Source organism: Nycticebus coucang, chromosome 16 (genome assembly GCF_027406575.1).
Source record: "Nycticebus coucang isolate mNycCou1 chromosome 16, mNycCou1.pri, whole genome shotgun sequence".
Classification (NCBI taxonomy): domain Eukaryota; kingdom Metazoa; phylum Chordata; class Mammalia; order Primates; family Lorisidae; genus Nycticebus; species Nycticebus coucang.
This window is the reverse complement of record NC_069795.1, coordinates 12788682-12805812: the sequence shown is the minus strand read 5'-3', so window position 1 is coordinate 12805812 and position 17131 is coordinate 12788682. Positions and strand designations below refer to the sequence as shown.

Here is a 17131-nt window from a genome sequence, read left to right as displayed (position 1 = left end):
TACACAAACACTAATGAATGCTGAGCACAAAAGAAAAGGTCTGCACATATTCTTCACAATATCTAACACCACAGGTGAGTAAAATAAGCCTCAAATAATCTATATGCAGCCTGCAACCACAGGGTGGACACCCCCGTTTGAAATCATCTACAAAAGTATGCATTCTTGAATCTGAATTAATAGGGATTGGTTATAATTACTAATTTTTGAAACTTCAGATTAGTACATTTCTAAAATATGACTTATTCTGAAAAGAATTTAAGGCATTCCTCTTCAATGGTTATTTCACAACCTAAGTATGTATAAAAGACATGAAACAGTACAAACAACATATAAGAATCTCAAGAAAATTACATGGATATCATTAAAAACTATATACAACATAGAATGAAAAGACAAAAAATACAAGATATACATAAGGAGGGGAGGAGAAGTTTATAGCTGGATTAAGAAAAGACTTACTACAGAATGTCTTTAAACACGGGGGAGGGCTGACACTGAGAAATAAAATGAGGGAACTGTTTCTAGAATGCACATGTCTGGTTACCTTCCATCTCTCTCCTAGCCACCCCAGGACTGGGAGGGGCTCCCATACCTTTTTAGAGAAAGAACAGAAGCTATATATGGTGCAGGGCACAGGCACAAAAGAAAGGCAGGCATACATAATAATTTCTGCATTAAACTTACTTTTGGGGAAGGTTCTTTTATTGTTTTAAATTTCTTCTAAGATATCAATATGAAATTCACTTTAGATGCCTAGCCCAAACCTGAGTCTTCTCTTCCCCCAAACACAAGAGTAAAAACAGGATACATTTGCCTTCTTCCAGAAAACAAATTACTAGCAGGTGGGAATTTTAAAATATATTTAATGAAGACCTTTGCTTTCTAATCATCTAGTCCTTATACCTAGAGCAAATAAAAACTCTAGTATCTGATAATCAGAAGGAAAAATTCATCAATGAAGTTTCTATTTCATTTTAAATTTTTATGAGACAATAGTTTCTAGAAGTTAGTTTCTGATGCATTATTTAAAAAAAACTCTAAAAATATTATGATGAAAAATAAAATAAAATGAAAAGTACTATGATGATTTAAGCTTACTGTCTTAAAGGAATTATTGGTTAAAGGATAAAATAAAATACCTATGAAAGAATTATGAAGAGAATCAATTTTTAAAATCAAAACAGATTTCTAAGCAAGTCACTGGGCTGCTAATAAGATATAACTCCATATAAATTCATTTTAAAATTAATTTTCTACAGGTTATTTTCCAAATTAAAACAGAAAATAGAAATTATCATGAAAATACAAATGAAAGCAGGAATTTGAAATGGGAAACTATGTTTTCTGTAAGTCAATGAAAAAGTTATCACCTAGCAGTATTCTGCAAAAGCTGTAATGCTGAAATAATTTAGCTATCCTTGTAAGCACAAAGTCATTAAAATCTATACACAGGCGATGTCAGTCCGTATAAAACCTGAATTGGTAAGCAGTGTCAGTTAGAATAGAAATAGACCTATACGTGTACAGAGGGCCTTAGTAATATTAAAAATGGATTTATAAAAAGCTCTTCTGAGAAACTGCAAAAGTCTACCTTATCCTTTGAGAACAGGATTAAATAAACTGTCAGAAGTGTAACTCCAACTAAGCTCTGTGTTTTCATGTAAAAGCTCTCTTTTCATGTAAGTCAAGCAGTCAAACAAATTACACTGCAAACAAAAAGTAATCTGTTGTAAATAAGTTTCCTTATTGAAAAAAGAAAATCATAGTTTTTATATAACAGATGAAGCATGAAGTTTTATGACAAGTTATGATAAATGCAAAGAAAGATATTCCAGATGATTATTATAACTAAATTGTATTCCTAGGAAACTTTGCTAATCTGCAAGATTTTCCACTAGAAAAGGAAGGTACTAAATATAATTCACTAATATAAATCACTAATCTTGGGAAATGCTCTGTATTCACCTGAATCCCTTTTGAAATTTGTTATGACTTTTGAGGATTAAATCTTTGTAACCAAATTGACTACATTTATCAAAAAATGTATATCAGACCTTATGAGTGGTACAACTATATTTGCCTGGGATATGGAAGCCCTCATTAGTTCTATTTGCAAATAAAACTAAGCTCAAATCTTTAATGTAACAGAAAGTAACAGAAGTTTGGAGCTATTTTTAATTTGGGGTACAAATGTCATTCATTTTGAATTTTATCAAACAAACCCTAAATGTCTTTCAGTTGTAGGGATCAAACTCCAAAACATTAATGAAGCAAGACTCATACATAATAAAAAATGTATTACCTCCAAATTCTTTTCTAGCAGGTGCAGGACTCCTAGCCCCTTATAGTTCATAAGAAAATATGCAGCAGAAAGGAAATGACAGTAAATAGAGAATTGAAATTCAAGTCAAAGATTTACTATAGTATTTATAATGTCAAATATTATGTAGGAATTACATATTAGTATGTAGGTACTATAAGAAAGCTATTATTCAATGTATAGACTATACTAATTAAAACACTAAAGAATATTTAAACAAATACATACAACTATTATACATTTTACAGAAACCAGTACATTTTAATGATTTTATGCTATAAATCCAGAAATGAGGATTTTGAAAAAAATTAAACCTAGTTTTACCTAAGAACAGTTTATATGCCTAGCTACAGTAAATTAACAAGAAAAACACAACCATCTCTGGTACACTGGTTGAGAAGGCAGCTACGAAAACATGTTAGGTAAATCTACTGGGCAAACAGTCTACCTGGTCTGTCACACATATCACGGTCTTTGGAAAAAAGTTGAGAAGTAGCAAAAATGAGAGAAAAACAAAATGTAGAAGCTAGAGACTGCAAAACACACACAATGTTTTAAAAGAGAATGGGGGAGAATTTTAAATCTAGCGGAAATGAAACTAAAATGGTCTGTCACCTGAAGGTGGAGGAGGCCTCTGTGGGGGAGCGGGACGGGTGGGAGGAGCCACTGGGCGGGGAGGTGGTGGCCTCTTGGGCTCCAGGGGCTGGAGCGGATCTTTCTGCTGCGGTGGGGGTGCTGGTTGAATGTCAACAGGAGAACCTAAAACAGAACATTAGGTAAGATCAGATACCAAGTGGCTGCTGGCAGAAAGGGATGGTACTATATACATGTGTGTATGTATATATATTCACGGTTGCCATAAAGTTCATGTGCAATTTAACACACTCTGTGCACTTGGAGGCCCAGGAGTCCTTGATGGTGCTCGGCTTGGTCTGACAGGAAAAGAAGGTACAGGAACCTCTGGCACAGTAGGTGACTGGCAGGGACTAGTCCGGGGTGAGGAGCCTGGGGAAGTGCCAAGGCCAGAACTTGAAGATGGCTGGAGATGCTGAGGAAGAAGTTCCTCCACTTCTGCACTGTAGTCATCAACATCACCTATGGAAAAGCAAGATTATCAAAGATACCACCATTTTAACTTGCTTAGGAAGTGTTTTTCACCTTAGGTTTTTGTTTTTTTTTTTTTTTTAAAGACAGGAGTCTTACTTTGTCACCCTGGGTGGAGTGCCTCAGCATCACAGCTCACAGAAACCTCAAACTCTTAGGCTCCAGTGACTCTCCCGCCTTAGCCTCCCAAGTAGCTGGGACTATAGGTGCCCAACACAATGCCCAGCTATTTTTATTTTTTGAGGCAGTCTCACTTTGGTGCCCCTGGTAGAGTACCGTGGCATCATAGCCCACAGCAACCTCAAGCTCCTGGGCTCAAATGATTCTCTTGCCTTAGCCTCCTGAGTAGCTGGGATTATAGGCTCCCGCCACAATGCCCAGCCGGCTATGTTTTTAGAGGTGGGATCTGGCTCTAGCTCAGGCTGGTCTCAAACTTGTGAGCTCAGGCAATCCACCCACCTCGACCTCCCAGAGTGCTAGGATTACAGGCATAAGCCACCACGCCCAGACTTTACCTTGGGTTTTAAAGGCTTAAAATACACAAAATAAACATGTCAATGTTATGGAATTACAAATATATGTGGATTAAGTATATCAGGAATGTAAAAAAACTAGAATTAGTACAAATACTCTTACAGAAAATGTAAAGATATCTATTATCTTAGAGCAACAGGATGCCAGAAGACTAACCACGTGGGACTGGAGAAGCTTGGTGGCCTTTCCATCTTACCCTGAGCAGCTATCGTAGAGCTGGCTCAAAAGTTTCCTACTGTCCCTCCAAAGCTGTCCACTGTGCTCTGTGGAACTGCCCTGCTCCCCAATCCAACCTGGGCCCAGCCTTAGACTCAACAAGCTCTCAGGCAGCCACACACCTTCTTGAAAGCCTCGTCCCTGGCACAAGCCCCATCCCACAAAGACCCTCTTTGCTTTAATTGAACCTCAGTTTTCCTAAAGTTTCCTTGTGTCTACTTTCCTTAGGATTAGAAAATGGGATTGGGATGCCCTTCCCAACCTAATTCCAATCTAGGACATCAACCTTCCAACCTTGAACAAAAAGTCCTGTTGCTTTCAGGTGATGCCAATCAGGACCTTATATAACAGCCCAACCACCTCTTGCTTCAGTAATCTCCAAACTCCATTCTTTGGTCTCTTGAACCTGTTCATTGAGGACTAAGCAGAAAGTGGGATGGTAAGTGGGGTCCTGTCATCTTTCTGCATGACATCAAAGTCCATGTGGACAACCCATCCTTGGGTTGGTCTCATCCTTACTAACACTGACCTCCACTCCTAACACACATGCCCCTCTGAACTGCACCACTTCTGACATGCACTCAACCCTTCATCCTGATCACTGCCTCCAGCCTTTCAGTTCTCTCCCTCAGTTATTCTTTCTTCCTTTGACCTCATCAGGATCCAAAGCTTGAACCCTCAAATCCTTACTCCCATCTGATTATGCTTTCTTCGGTGTCTAGCTTCAGATTCTACAGTTCTTTACCTCAACAATTCCCTACCCCACTCTTCTTCAGTCCCACCAGCCTGACCAAACTCCACCCCCACCTGATTCCATTGTCTCGTTCTCCTGCTGCACTTGGGTTGCTAAGTGTTGCTGCTAAAGGAAACAACATAGTCCAGATGACAGAAGTCATGTTCAACACGTGCTTCTGTCTCTTCTGGGCTCCCAAAGCTTCTAAGCAATTCCATGACATTTCCTGGTTGGCACGCCCCCTAACCCCTTCTCCTCAGCAATTTTTGCTCAAATTTCTCAGCTCTTCTGAAACTGTGGGTTGACCCCCTGCAGATACCTTCAACACTTAACCCTTCCCAGAGAAAAGAGGACTCTCAAGAAGGGAACACCCTCTCAAAAAGCATGCCCCAAGCCTGAGTCTCATCATGTAGCTGGCACTCAGGTATTGGCAGATGACAAATGGGTCCTATCTACCCCAGTTTTCTCAGTGACCTTGCTCTAATTGAGCCCTGCCCTTCCCCAATATTGGCAACCCTTCTTCCCTCTACTAACAATTTTCCATAAGCCCTAAGCATTCTCAAGCCTCTCCCATTTAGAAATAACTATGCTTGGCTCCCCTATCTCCCTCGAGCACTTGCCCTCTTTTTCTCTTTTTCCTCAATCTCAGCCAAATCTCCTCCCCTCTCAACTCCTTCATTTTCCATCCATACCAATTTGTCACCATCTGGCTTCATCATTTCACTGAAGTTATTCTCATAAATGCCACTAATAGTTTTCCTCTCTGTTATTCCACCAGGACACGTTTCTGTCCTCATTTCTCATCTCTCTGTGATAGAAGACACCACTGACTACTCTCCCTTCCTTGTTCCACTTCCTTGCAAGGATGATATTGCATATGGCATTTTAAAAAATCCATTGTTTAACCATGTTTAAGGAAATTGTTATATCCACATAATCTGTCCCAATTAAATAGTTACATTTATACAGACAGCTTCAGTTTCAAATGTATGTGTTCCTAGCCACTTTGAGTCTTTTTTAATTATGTTGGAAAAGATCACCTTTGTAATAATTATTTTAAACACATTTCTGCTGTTAGAATATCCACTTGGAACTTCTAGTTTTTTGCCTTCACTTTAAATATTTAGACTAAACCACTCATCAAAAATACCAATTTGAGTTCTTATCACACAAAAATACAAACTAATATTTGTGGGTTTTTTTTTTTTTTTTTTGAGACATAGTCTATTTTGTCGCCCCCAGTAGAGTGCTGTGGCATGTTAGTTCACAGCAACCTCAGATTCTTGGGTTTAGGAGATTCGCTTGCCTCAGCCTCCCAAGTAGCAGATACTATAGGTGCCCACCACAATGCCTAGCTATTTTTTAGAGGCGGGGTCTTGCTCTTGCTCAGGCTGGTCTCAAACAATCCACTTGCCTCGGCCTCCCAGAGTGCTAGGATTACAGGTGTGAGCCACCATGCCTGGTAAGCTAATATTTGTAAAAGTCTTAATATTGAATGGTAGAATGACAAATACATTTAAAGGTTAATTATAAGCAAAATAAGCATAATACAATGTAAAATAAATTCTAATTAATACTGCTATGTGTGTCTCAAGAAGAAGAAAGATAAACCTGGATATTATAACTTTACAGATGGAAAGAAAACGGATCCAGAACTATAGACATAAATGAATTTAATAAACAAACCTTCCATATCAAAATCTGCTGTGACCTCAGCATCTTCACCAAGCAGGGTAGAGCTTGTTGATGATGGTAATGCAATGCTAATTTTTTCTAAACTCATTTCTTCTTCCAAATTTTTGATCCAGTCTGGACTTTTTAAAGTAATAGTTATTGTCCGATTCAATAACTAGTTGAATAAAAAAGATAACAAAATTAAAATTCATTACCATGAAATTTAACCACTTTGGAATAAAAGGACTGCTTAGTTATAACATGCAATGGTGGAGACAGTTAACTACGACTCCAGTCAACCTAATTCTTTCACATGTATTAAATCTTCAACTAGTTTAAAGGTTGTTCCCAATTCTCTTTTAAAAGCCAAAAGCCAATGTTAATAAACAAAGGTCTTCTTTTCCAGGCTGCCACAGATTCAAGTTTCCTTTGCTACAGCTAGTATCTTTTCCTGGCCACATGTAATCACTCAAAAGTTTTCTACGTAATTTTTGACTTTGATCCAGAGATTAATTGTTTCTACATGAAACAATTACAAATGAGACAGTAAAAACATCTTTAAATTACATTTCCTGTTCATTTTGTCTTTCTTACCTTGGCATATGGAGCTGCTATACCATCAGCTGCTCTATATTAACCTGTACAGTTTTAGCATTTCAAATGGCAAAAGAATATTGAGGGAACTAGAGACCATTTTAAATCTTTAACAAAAACTGATCATTCTAAAAACAGAATGACTGCTACCTATGGAAACGGCACTCTGCCTTTCCTATACATTTGAGTGGCTTTTAACCTAAAGTATAATCTAAAACAACACTTTAAAATCAAATTATACCACATCCTGTCAATGTATTTAAAAATACTTAAACTTGCCAATAACCATAAGACTCCACAGTCAAGGATAAATAGATTTTGCATTAGAAAGAATTTCTCACTTAAAACACACATATATATATGGATGGTGCCTGTGGCTCAACGGAGTAGGGCGCCGGCCCCATATGCCAGAGGTAGCGGGTTCAAACCCAGCCCTGGCCAAAAACTGCAAAAATATATATATATATGGAGACTCGGCACCCATAGCACAGTGGTTATGGCGCCAGGCACATACACCAAGGCTGGTGGATTCAAACCCAGCCCGGACCAGCTGAAAAACACTGACAACCGCAACAAAAAATAGCTGGGCGTTGTGGCGGTCGCCTGTAGTCCCAGCTATTTGGGAGGCTGAGGTAAGAGAATCGCTTAAGCCCAAGAATTTGAGGTTGCTGTAAGCTGTGATGCCACAGCACTCTACCTAGGGCGACAGAGTGAGACTCTATCTCAAAAATTTAAAACAAAACAAAACAAAACAACCCATATATATAAAACAAACTTGCTTTCTTTTCTTTTTTTTTTTTTTTGTAAAGACAGAGTCTCACTGTACCGCCCTCGGTAGAGTGCCGTGGCGTCACACGGCTCACAGCAACCTCTAACTCTTGGGCTTACGTGATTCTCTTGCCTCAGCCTCCCGAGCAGCTGGGACTACAGGCGCCTGCCACAATGCCCGACTATTTTTTTGTTGCAGTTTGGCCGGGGCTGGGTTTGAACCCGCCACCCTCGGCATATGGGGCTGGCGCCCTACTCACTGAGCCACAGGCGCCGCCCCAAACTTGCTTTCTAAATTGTAAGCTCTCTCCCACATAGTTGCAACTTCCTTTGTTTAAAGAGCTTCTTGACATGAACAAGATGTGAACATTTTTGGTAACTGCAAATGAGCTGTGCAGCTGCGACCAATATGCTGTGCTGACAGTTGGCATCTTTGTGGGTACAAATCTTCCTTGGTTCAAAGTGTTATTGATATTAGAATTCCTTCAAGGCTTAATGATGGAGAAGTTGAAAGGTGCTGACCTGAATGACATGACTGTGTTTAACAGTAACTTAACATCCACGCTGAACTTTGAAGTCAGATTCTTAAGAATTCATTAGCCTTTACTAGCTTTTTAGATCTCAGTATTAAAATCAATTCAATTTCAGAACTTAGCAATATGCTTTACAGGTGACATATACTTTTTGAAGTCAACAAAGTTCTTTTATATTTACCAAATACTAACAAGCATTAAGCTCCTATCTATAATGGCCATTCAAAGTATAATTCCTTGGAAATAACCAGTTGGTAGAGATCCAGACTAAATGAAAATAAGTTTAGATGACAGAAAATACTCAAGAAGGTGCACAGGGGTTCCCTGGAATGTTGGTTTAAATAATCAAAAATCAGGCCAGGCATGATCAGGCTGATGTCTGTAATCCTAGCACTTTGGGAGGCCCAGGCGACTGGATTGCCTGAGCTCATGAGTTCCAGACTTGCCTGAGCTAGAGTGAGACCCCATCTCTAAAAATAGCCAGGCATTGTGGCAGGCACCTGTAGTCCCAGCTACTTGGGAGGCTGAGGCAAGAGAATTGCTTGAGCCCAGGAGTTTGAGGTTGCTGTAAGCTCTAAGGCCATAGCACTCTACTAAGGGCAACAAAGTGAGACTCTGTCTCAAAAAGAAAAAAAAAAATTGGAACCAATCTAGATGCCTATTAACAGCAGTAGCTTAAATAAATGTATACATTTATCCACGCAATGAAATTTATATAGCCATTAAAAATGACATATTTGTTTATATGAAAAGATGTCTATGACATGGTCTCAAGTAGAGAAATAATGAGAAAACAGCATTTATAACATGGTCTCATTTGTGTTTGTGTATATGTATATTCCATTTGTGATAATGTGTGTATACATATATATATAAATCCCATTTGTATTAATATATGTATATGTTTATATGAAGATTAAATTATTTCATAGTGGTAGGATTTTGAGTAATCTTTTTTTTATGTTTTTTCCATGTTTCTTGATACATGATTTTGCATAAGCATATTAGCATTACATTCAGAAAAACAAATAAAACCCTACAAAATCTATTTCAAAAGCAATATAAGCAATATATTTTTTCCTCCAAGGAAGTTTAAATAATGTGACAGAAGAGGAAACTCTTTATGAAGTTGCCCATTGTTGGAGAAATGAGTCTTGGATTGTAGTGCAACCTGTGTACTGACCATATACTTAGAAATTTAGGCTTTATCTAAAAGAATTCAAAAGAATGACAGATGCGGCACTTCAGAGAAATATAACTATTCCAGGGTATGAATATAAATTTCCCCTGTCAATGACATTTCAAATCTTACATTAGGAATAGCTTCATTAATTGATTATTTCTAAAATATCTCAATGGGATGGATTTGTTATATATGGGGAGTTATTTTCACTCTGCTTGAAAAACAATAACTGGGTACCACAACCCAAGCCAATAAAATAATTTCCTAGGTGGGCTGGGCATAGTGGCTCACACCTGTAAATCCCACCACTTGGGAGGCCAAGGTGGTTGGACAGCCAGGTTTGAGACCAACCTGAGCCAGAGTAAAACCCCGCTTCTAAAAATAGCCAGGCATTGTGGCAGGGGCCTATAGTCCCAGCTACTTGGGAGGCTGAGGCAAGAGAATCACTTAAGCCCAGGAGTTTGAAGTTGCTGTAAGCTATGATGCCATGGCACTCTACCAAAGGTGACAAAGTAAGGCTCTGTCTTAAAAAAAAAAAAAAAAAAAAAAAAAAGAAAAGAAAAAAAATTCCTAGGAATAAGCATAATCCTCCTTCGTTTTCTTATAAATAAAGTATTTTCCTCATTTGACAGAAATCTTTTCTACTATACAGATGCAATAGAATATTTATCCCTAACTAAAAATTTAAAACTTTTACATCACAAAATACGAGAAATCAAATTAGTTGGTAAACATTTTTCCTTATTGGTCCATATCAATGGTTAATATGTCTAGGAAAGAACCAAAATAACCCTATACTATTCAGAAACCTAGTGGAAATAAAAAAATATTAAATAATTCCTCAACCATACCATAAGATCTTTTTTACTTTCCTTAACTGAAAATACATTTAGACAATCTTGCTGCATATCTACAAAAATACTTTAGTTAACTTCAGAATAGTTTAGAGTCAACAAATGGTACCTTACCTCTTTACCATTCAGGCTCAGAACATTCAAGGCAGAGCTTCCCTCCAAGAATGTGACCCACATTTTATCTTCTACAAATCTTTAAGACAAACAATAAAAAATTGTGATGAATACTATAAACATAACTAGCCAAATTATTAGCCCAATGATTACTGATTTACAAGGGCCTACAGAGGCCTGGAAGAAAATTAGTCCAAGAAGGAGAGCAACAGGGTTGGTGGTGACCCAGAGAGGATACTCTTTCCCCTCAAAGCATTCAAATCCCACAGCAAATACTATGCTAATAGAACAGCCACATGAAAGGGGCCTGAAACCTCTACTAGTGATGCCCGCTATTATCCAACCCAATCCTTCCTCCCATTGACAAGGAAAAACGAGGCAGAGGTTAAGTGACTTGTTCGAAGTGATCCTACAAGGAGAATAAGCTACAGGGCTAGGATCCAATTCTTCTAACCTCACAGTCCAGTACCTATACATTTTTACTATCTCGATGACTTTCTCTAGGAAATTTCCTATGATGAAGAAAGACAACAGGGAGTTCTCAATGAAAACAAAACAAAACAAGGTTGTGGTCCTTGTACTTCAGTCACTGACAGGACATTTACTCTCGGGACTTCAGTAGTTTTACTATAATTTCAAATTTAAACTTTTGAAATAGAAAGCCCTCAAAAAGGACACTGGAAGTTGTTCTGAAAAGCATGGTCACTGATGGAATAAGGTGCACAAAAGAACAAATTATAACGTTATCAGTCATATTTATAGAAACAATTTTGCAAGTTGAACTACTCGCAATTGTATAAAACAAGTTCAGACATCCTTGCACATTTTTCAAAGATGAGAGAGGGGTAAACATGAATGCACACACATGCACTCCCTCTTTCTCAAACTAGGATTCAAAAGTATAAATTGTAGATATTAAGAGGAAAAGACCAAATATAAAAGTACTTTACCACCTATTGAAATCAAGAGTCTGGAATAGATTTCTATGATCACTCAAACATGACTAAGGTAACATTCAATTTCTGTAGCATAAAGTTATTAAACTGCAGAATCCTATCATTTGAAATACACAGGGATATTATTTATTTATTCATTTATTTTTATTTTTTATTTTTGTAGAGATAGAGTCTCACTTTATCGCCCTCAGTAGAGTGCCATAGCATTACAGCTCATAGCAACCTCCAACTCCTGGGCTTAGGCGATTCTCTTGCCTCAGCCTCCCAAGTAACTGGGACCATAGGCGTCAGCCACAATGCCTGGCTACTTTTATTTATTTATTTATTTATTTATTTATTTATTTTGAGACAAAGTCTCAAGCTGTCACCCTGGGTAAAGTGCTGTGATGTCACAGCTCACAGCTACCTCCAACTTGGGCTCAAGAGATCCTCTTGCATCAGTTTTTCTATTTTTAGTAGAGATGGGGGTCTCGCTTTTGCTTGGGCTGGTCTCGAACTCATGAGCTCAAGAAATCCACCTGCCTCAGATTTCCAGAGTGCTATTACAGGCATGAGCCACCATAGCCTGACAAGACCTTCACTTCACTCCATGAAGGTATCTTCTTCCGAATTGTTGGCAATGAAGAATATCCCTTCACCAAAAGTTATAATTGCCCCTGGAAACCTGCACTTATGTTGCACCAGTCCCCCTAACCCTAAACATTCTTTGTGCTTTCAGAGTAGTACCAAAGTATTATGGTCTTAGGGCAGGGCTAATATCTTGGTCCTTATCCTCAATTAGCAATGGGACCCCTTACACATTTCTAACTTTAACAAGGGATTCCATGGACTTTCTGCTTACATTCACTAGAGTAGAAGCTTCTAGACTTTCCCCTAAATCTATGCATATAAATTTATCCCATCCACATTTCCAAGGAACTTCTTATTTAAATATACAGGGGTTTTCAGGCTTTAATGACTCTTTAATGGCTTAATATAAAGACCAAAAGGATAATAATCAGTATCGTTTTATAAGTTACGGTAGTCCCCTCCCTGTTGACTTTCAGTGTCTGCTTTTTCTTTTCCAACTTGGCTGACTTAGGGTATAACAACCAGAATATTTCTGGTGTAGAGACACCTCATAGTTTTATAATAACAGGGTAATGCCTAACTTTCTTACTGATATTTTTTCCTAATGATAACCATTTGTGAGAAAGCTTTTGGTTCTAATTTAACACCAAGTTCTTTAGAGACTGGGTTATAAAAACAGGTCCCTTTCTGGTACCAGAGTCTTTCATCCCTATACAGTTTGGATTCTTTCTAGCTCACTGCATTATTTTAATTTGTGCATGAAGACATTTGTCTGCTACTTTGCTGCCCACTCACATAATCCACATGATGCTTCTGGTGGTTTGGCATTTCTGTACTTGGCAAAGCTTACTGTCATCTGTAAACTTGGAGATTTCACTATGTACTTCCTACAGCCTTAAAATTTTGGAAAATATGTAAGGTGTCTCAGTGCTAATTGTTTCATTTTAAAGCTTTGGGGTATAGCTTTGTAAAAAGATTTGAGGAAGTCTAAATACAATTCCTTTTCTATTTGTTCATTTACTCTCTGAAACGACTTGATGTGTCTTAGGCATGATTTTTCTCTCTATAGAAGCCACACCACCTTAATTCTGTGGACTATGATGTTTAGGATGCAGGGAAGCCATTACATATATGCTGAAGTTCCCAAATACATCACAAGCAGGAGTTATAAATTTAATGTCTTTTGCTCTTCCATAGCACCTAACAGATTTGCCTAGGAAATATCTATAACATAGCTAAATAAGCAAATGATCAGCACCAAAAGGAATTTAATAGTACTCCTTTCCCTATGGAATTCTCTCTCACACACACACAGAGACTCACATACACGCAATCAATCTCTCAAAATTGCTGTACATGAGGAAGAGAACATTTTTAAAATAAGGAAAGAAGCTTCTACAAAAGGCAGATGGTTAAGTCCATGAGGCCTCTAGGACTGTAATAAATGTCTCTTGCTTATTCATCACATCTCTGTTGGTTAGAAATTAAACATACTTTAAATTACTTAAAACATCAAATTTCCTTAAACTGGGAAGAAACATCACCGTACTTTACTCTTATCATTCCTTAAACAAATAATAGCAATCATAGCTTCATTCCGTTATAGGGCTTTGCTATATGTTCTATCTTATAGCAATCTTGAGAAGTCATAGTTAAGCTTGCACATATTTTTGTCTTTCATTGCCTGTATAAGGTTTCGGTCTTCCTTTAAGCTTTCCAAGTACAGAATTCAGTTTCAAAACCTATTGAATAATATTTATAGTAAGATTTTTCTTTAGTTTGAACTAGAAATATTCAAACAGTAAAGAAGGTGATTTCTAATATAGAAAGTATTTTTTAAACGGTCTATGAACCAAGTGTATGGTGCCCCACGATCATACTAATGTACACAGCTATGATTTAATAAAAAAAAAAGTATTTTTTATAAATCATGAACTTCTTCTAGATAATTTTTTTACTCACCTTATGAGTATAACTTCACCAAAATTTGCAAACTGCTGAAGGAGCTCGTCAATCAAGGCATCATCGAAAAAATTATTTTCTGGTAAAGAACTTTTGATTGAGACCAATACTGTACCATCAGGTGGACCCTGAACTGCAATTACTTCTTTATAAATGTTTTGCCTCTCTTCAGCTTCAACTTCAAAAATATCTATATCGATCAGGGCAACGACAGGCCTTAAGGCATAAAGGAAGACAGCATTAGAAAGGTTTTAAAATGAGTGTATTTCAAATAAATTTCACGCATCATTAGAAATACTGAGACTGTTTAAACCTGTGATCAGAAGTCTTCAGCTCAGCTCTTCCATAATGCAGCAAGGTGCCAGGAGTCCATGTGTAAAGGATTTTGCTATCATCCTGAAAACTGGCATTTAGAAGATCCAGATCTTCAGCTGCAGTACAGAAGAAAACAAAACACAAGAGAATCCATACGACAGATCACGTGAAACAAAGATGTATCTTCTTCCTTTCATTAAGCTCAGTGTCTAAGGCTAGAAAGCCAGATACATTTGTTAATAGGCAGTCTAGACATCTTTAAGTTAGAATGATTTAAAGCTATCATTTTATTCTTTACTTAGTAAAAATGAAGATTTTTCTTTTAACCACTTTTGTTATTTAAGTTAAAAACCTCATCAACATTCAATAGAAAATTTCACAAAAACGTTTCCTTTCTTCCCTTAATATGAAAAATTAATTACTATACTGAAAAAATATTATAAACAGATGGTAATCTTTAAAAAAATCTGTCTTTATATATAAATTTTATTTATTCTAGATAATGTTTGTTGGAAAAAATCACTCTCCTCTTATGTGATATTTATAACATTCCTTTTTCTTCATAAAATCTGCACTAATTCATTTAAATAAAAAGTCCATTTTCAAACCTGATCTATCAAAAGGCCATTTCCTTCTTCTCCAGAGGACACGGTCTGTCCATGCAGGGGTACGGCACTTTTCACTGGTATCATAGTCATCAGAAAATAAATCGTATTTATACGTTGGAGCAAAGGTTACTTTTCCCTCTAAAAATCCTCTAAAAATCTAAAATAAATACACACAAAATAAGTTACTCCAAAATGCAAACATTCTGTTTCCGTTCAGGCAGCCATTCATTAAATGCCCATTATGTGCAAGAAACTTTAAGATGAAATGTGCATGTACCTGATGAACAATTCTATCTGAATGGAACATTTAAAAATTAATAACCTAAGACTTAGCCTTTTTCATACCACTTATTTGGCATTCGATTAAACCACAAAAGCATGAATAAAAGATTTACTTGGGATCTCTAAGTAATGAGACATTTATGAAAACCCTCTAACCTGATACATTATTCTCAACTGAAGAGCTGGAATGTGGAAAGGTTAAGTAGTACCCAGAGTGTTAGGATTCCAGTCTGATGATCCCTTAGGCACCATGACAAGGGGCCTCCAATCACTTCTCTTAAAAATTTTTTTTAAATAAATTCGTCCAAAATGTTATGGTCTTAAGTTTTAAGAAACAAGTTTCAATAAGTTAGATGACATTAAAAAAAAAAAAAGGAAAAACCAAACATGATTACCATAAGACCTAAATCCAAAAAACAGAAGCCCTGAACTGAGATTCTAAACAATTACCACCCCCTACCCCACAAAAGTTTATCCTTTTATTTGAAAGCAAATTTTTAGGTACACAATATATTTTTCTTTCTAGGAATGTTATGGGTTTTCCTTGTTTCTTAAAGGGAAGATAACTCCATTATCTGTTTAGATACATATTTAATTATAAAGAAAATCCAAGAAATATTTAAAAAATCCTATTTAAAGAAAGCATATTTCATGACCCTCCCATTCTCCTTCTCAATATAAGTATCTTTTCAAGGTATGTACCTACCTGTCCAGCATTTTTCTGATTGATAAGTTGATCTCCTGCTATAAGAGAATCCCAATTTTGCTGTCTTATGAGCTCTTTAACTTCTTCATTAGGGAGATCAATTCGATAGTTGAAATCGCCACACCAAAATACATAGTCATGGGAAAAAAGCATCCTTCCCTGAAAGCAATGAAATGGAATTTCAGATTTAAAACAAGTTCATTTTAAAAAATGTTTTACAACTATTTCTTTGCCTCAGATATGCTTACACCTTCCTTCCATGCCCTGTTTTTTTAACTGAATAGTAATAATACATGAAATACCTACTTAGGTAAATACTGTTGATGTTTCTAGGAATTACCTTAAATTTTCAAAAATTCTTACATAATTTGGGGTATATTAAAATACTTTTCAAAGCTTTATCTTCGATAACAAGCAGCAAGAGCTTACCATAGGAAAACTCAATTTTCGTGCTATTTCTACAAAATCTTCATTTCTTTCTTTGACTTGTGACTGCCCTGCAGCAAAGTGGCTACAGACAAAGCAAAGGCTGGTTGTATGGAACAGCATTCGGATTGCAACTGCTCCCTTATTTCCAGTTGCACCTCCCATTCCAGTCTTCACTGTATCAACTGCAACATCCCTTTAAACAAAGAATTGTAAATCACAGATTTGAAATTTTAATAGTTCTCTGTGTATCAGAAATTAGGAATAGGTATATACAATTATATAACCATCATATGGCACCAAGGGAGGAAGCCTATAAAATAATACAGTGACACTAACTCTTTAATCGAAAACCCATTTAAAAACAAGAACTAGGAACAGGTGGTTTCTCTGAAGCAACCAACATTCTAGGCCTCTTTCTTGTTACTTAATGGTAGGAAGTAGCCTTAGGACAGCGGTTCTCAGGAATTGTATTAAAGGGCATTAGGAAGGTTGAGAACTCCTGCCTTGGGCGATGGTTCTGTTTACTGACCTGATAAAAGGAGCATGCTGTGGTCTGATAAAAACAAACAGACAGACGCCCACCAACTGTTCAGAAGCCAGCAGCACATACTTATTGTCTCTGGAGATTGTCTTCTGAAGTTCCACAGCCCAGAGCTTCTGATTTGTTGTGCTA

At 36.9% G+C, this 17131-nt stretch overlaps 1 protein-coding gene across 13 annotated transcripts in view; it reads right to left on the bottom strand.

The window, feature by feature from the left end:
• The window catches only part of SYNJ1 (synaptojanin 1), a 92745-nt gene that overhangs the window by 13843 nt on the left and 61771 nt on the right, over positions 1-17131 (bottom strand). For 7 of the 13 annotated variants that reach the window (XM_053564836.1, XM_053564837.1, XM_053564839.1 and 4 more), the window contains 12 exons: positions 16988-17128; positions 16459-16651; positions 16030-16188; positions 15042-15198; positions 14432-14549; positions 14119-14334; positions 10631-10709; positions 6597-6759; positions 3209-3418; positions 2939-3082; positions 2306-2344; positions 548-595 (listed from right to left, as the gene is read on the bottom strand). In XM_053564836.1, coding sequence (XP_053420811.1) covers positions 548-595; positions 2306-2344; positions 2939-3082; positions 3209-3418; positions 6597-6759; positions 10631-10709; positions 14119-14334; positions 14432-14549; positions 15042-15198; positions 16030-16188; positions 16459-16651; positions 16988-17128 — 1667 coding nt within the window. The remainder of the gene's footprint in view (positions 1-547; positions 596-2305; positions 2345-2938; positions 3083-3208; positions 3419-6596; positions 6760-10630; positions 10710-14118; positions 14335-14431; positions 14550-15041; positions 15199-16029; positions 16189-16458; positions 16652-16987; positions 17129-17131) is intronic. The other 6 variants (XM_053564840.1, XM_053564847.1, XM_053564848.1 and 3 more) reach the window with 2 other exon arrangements.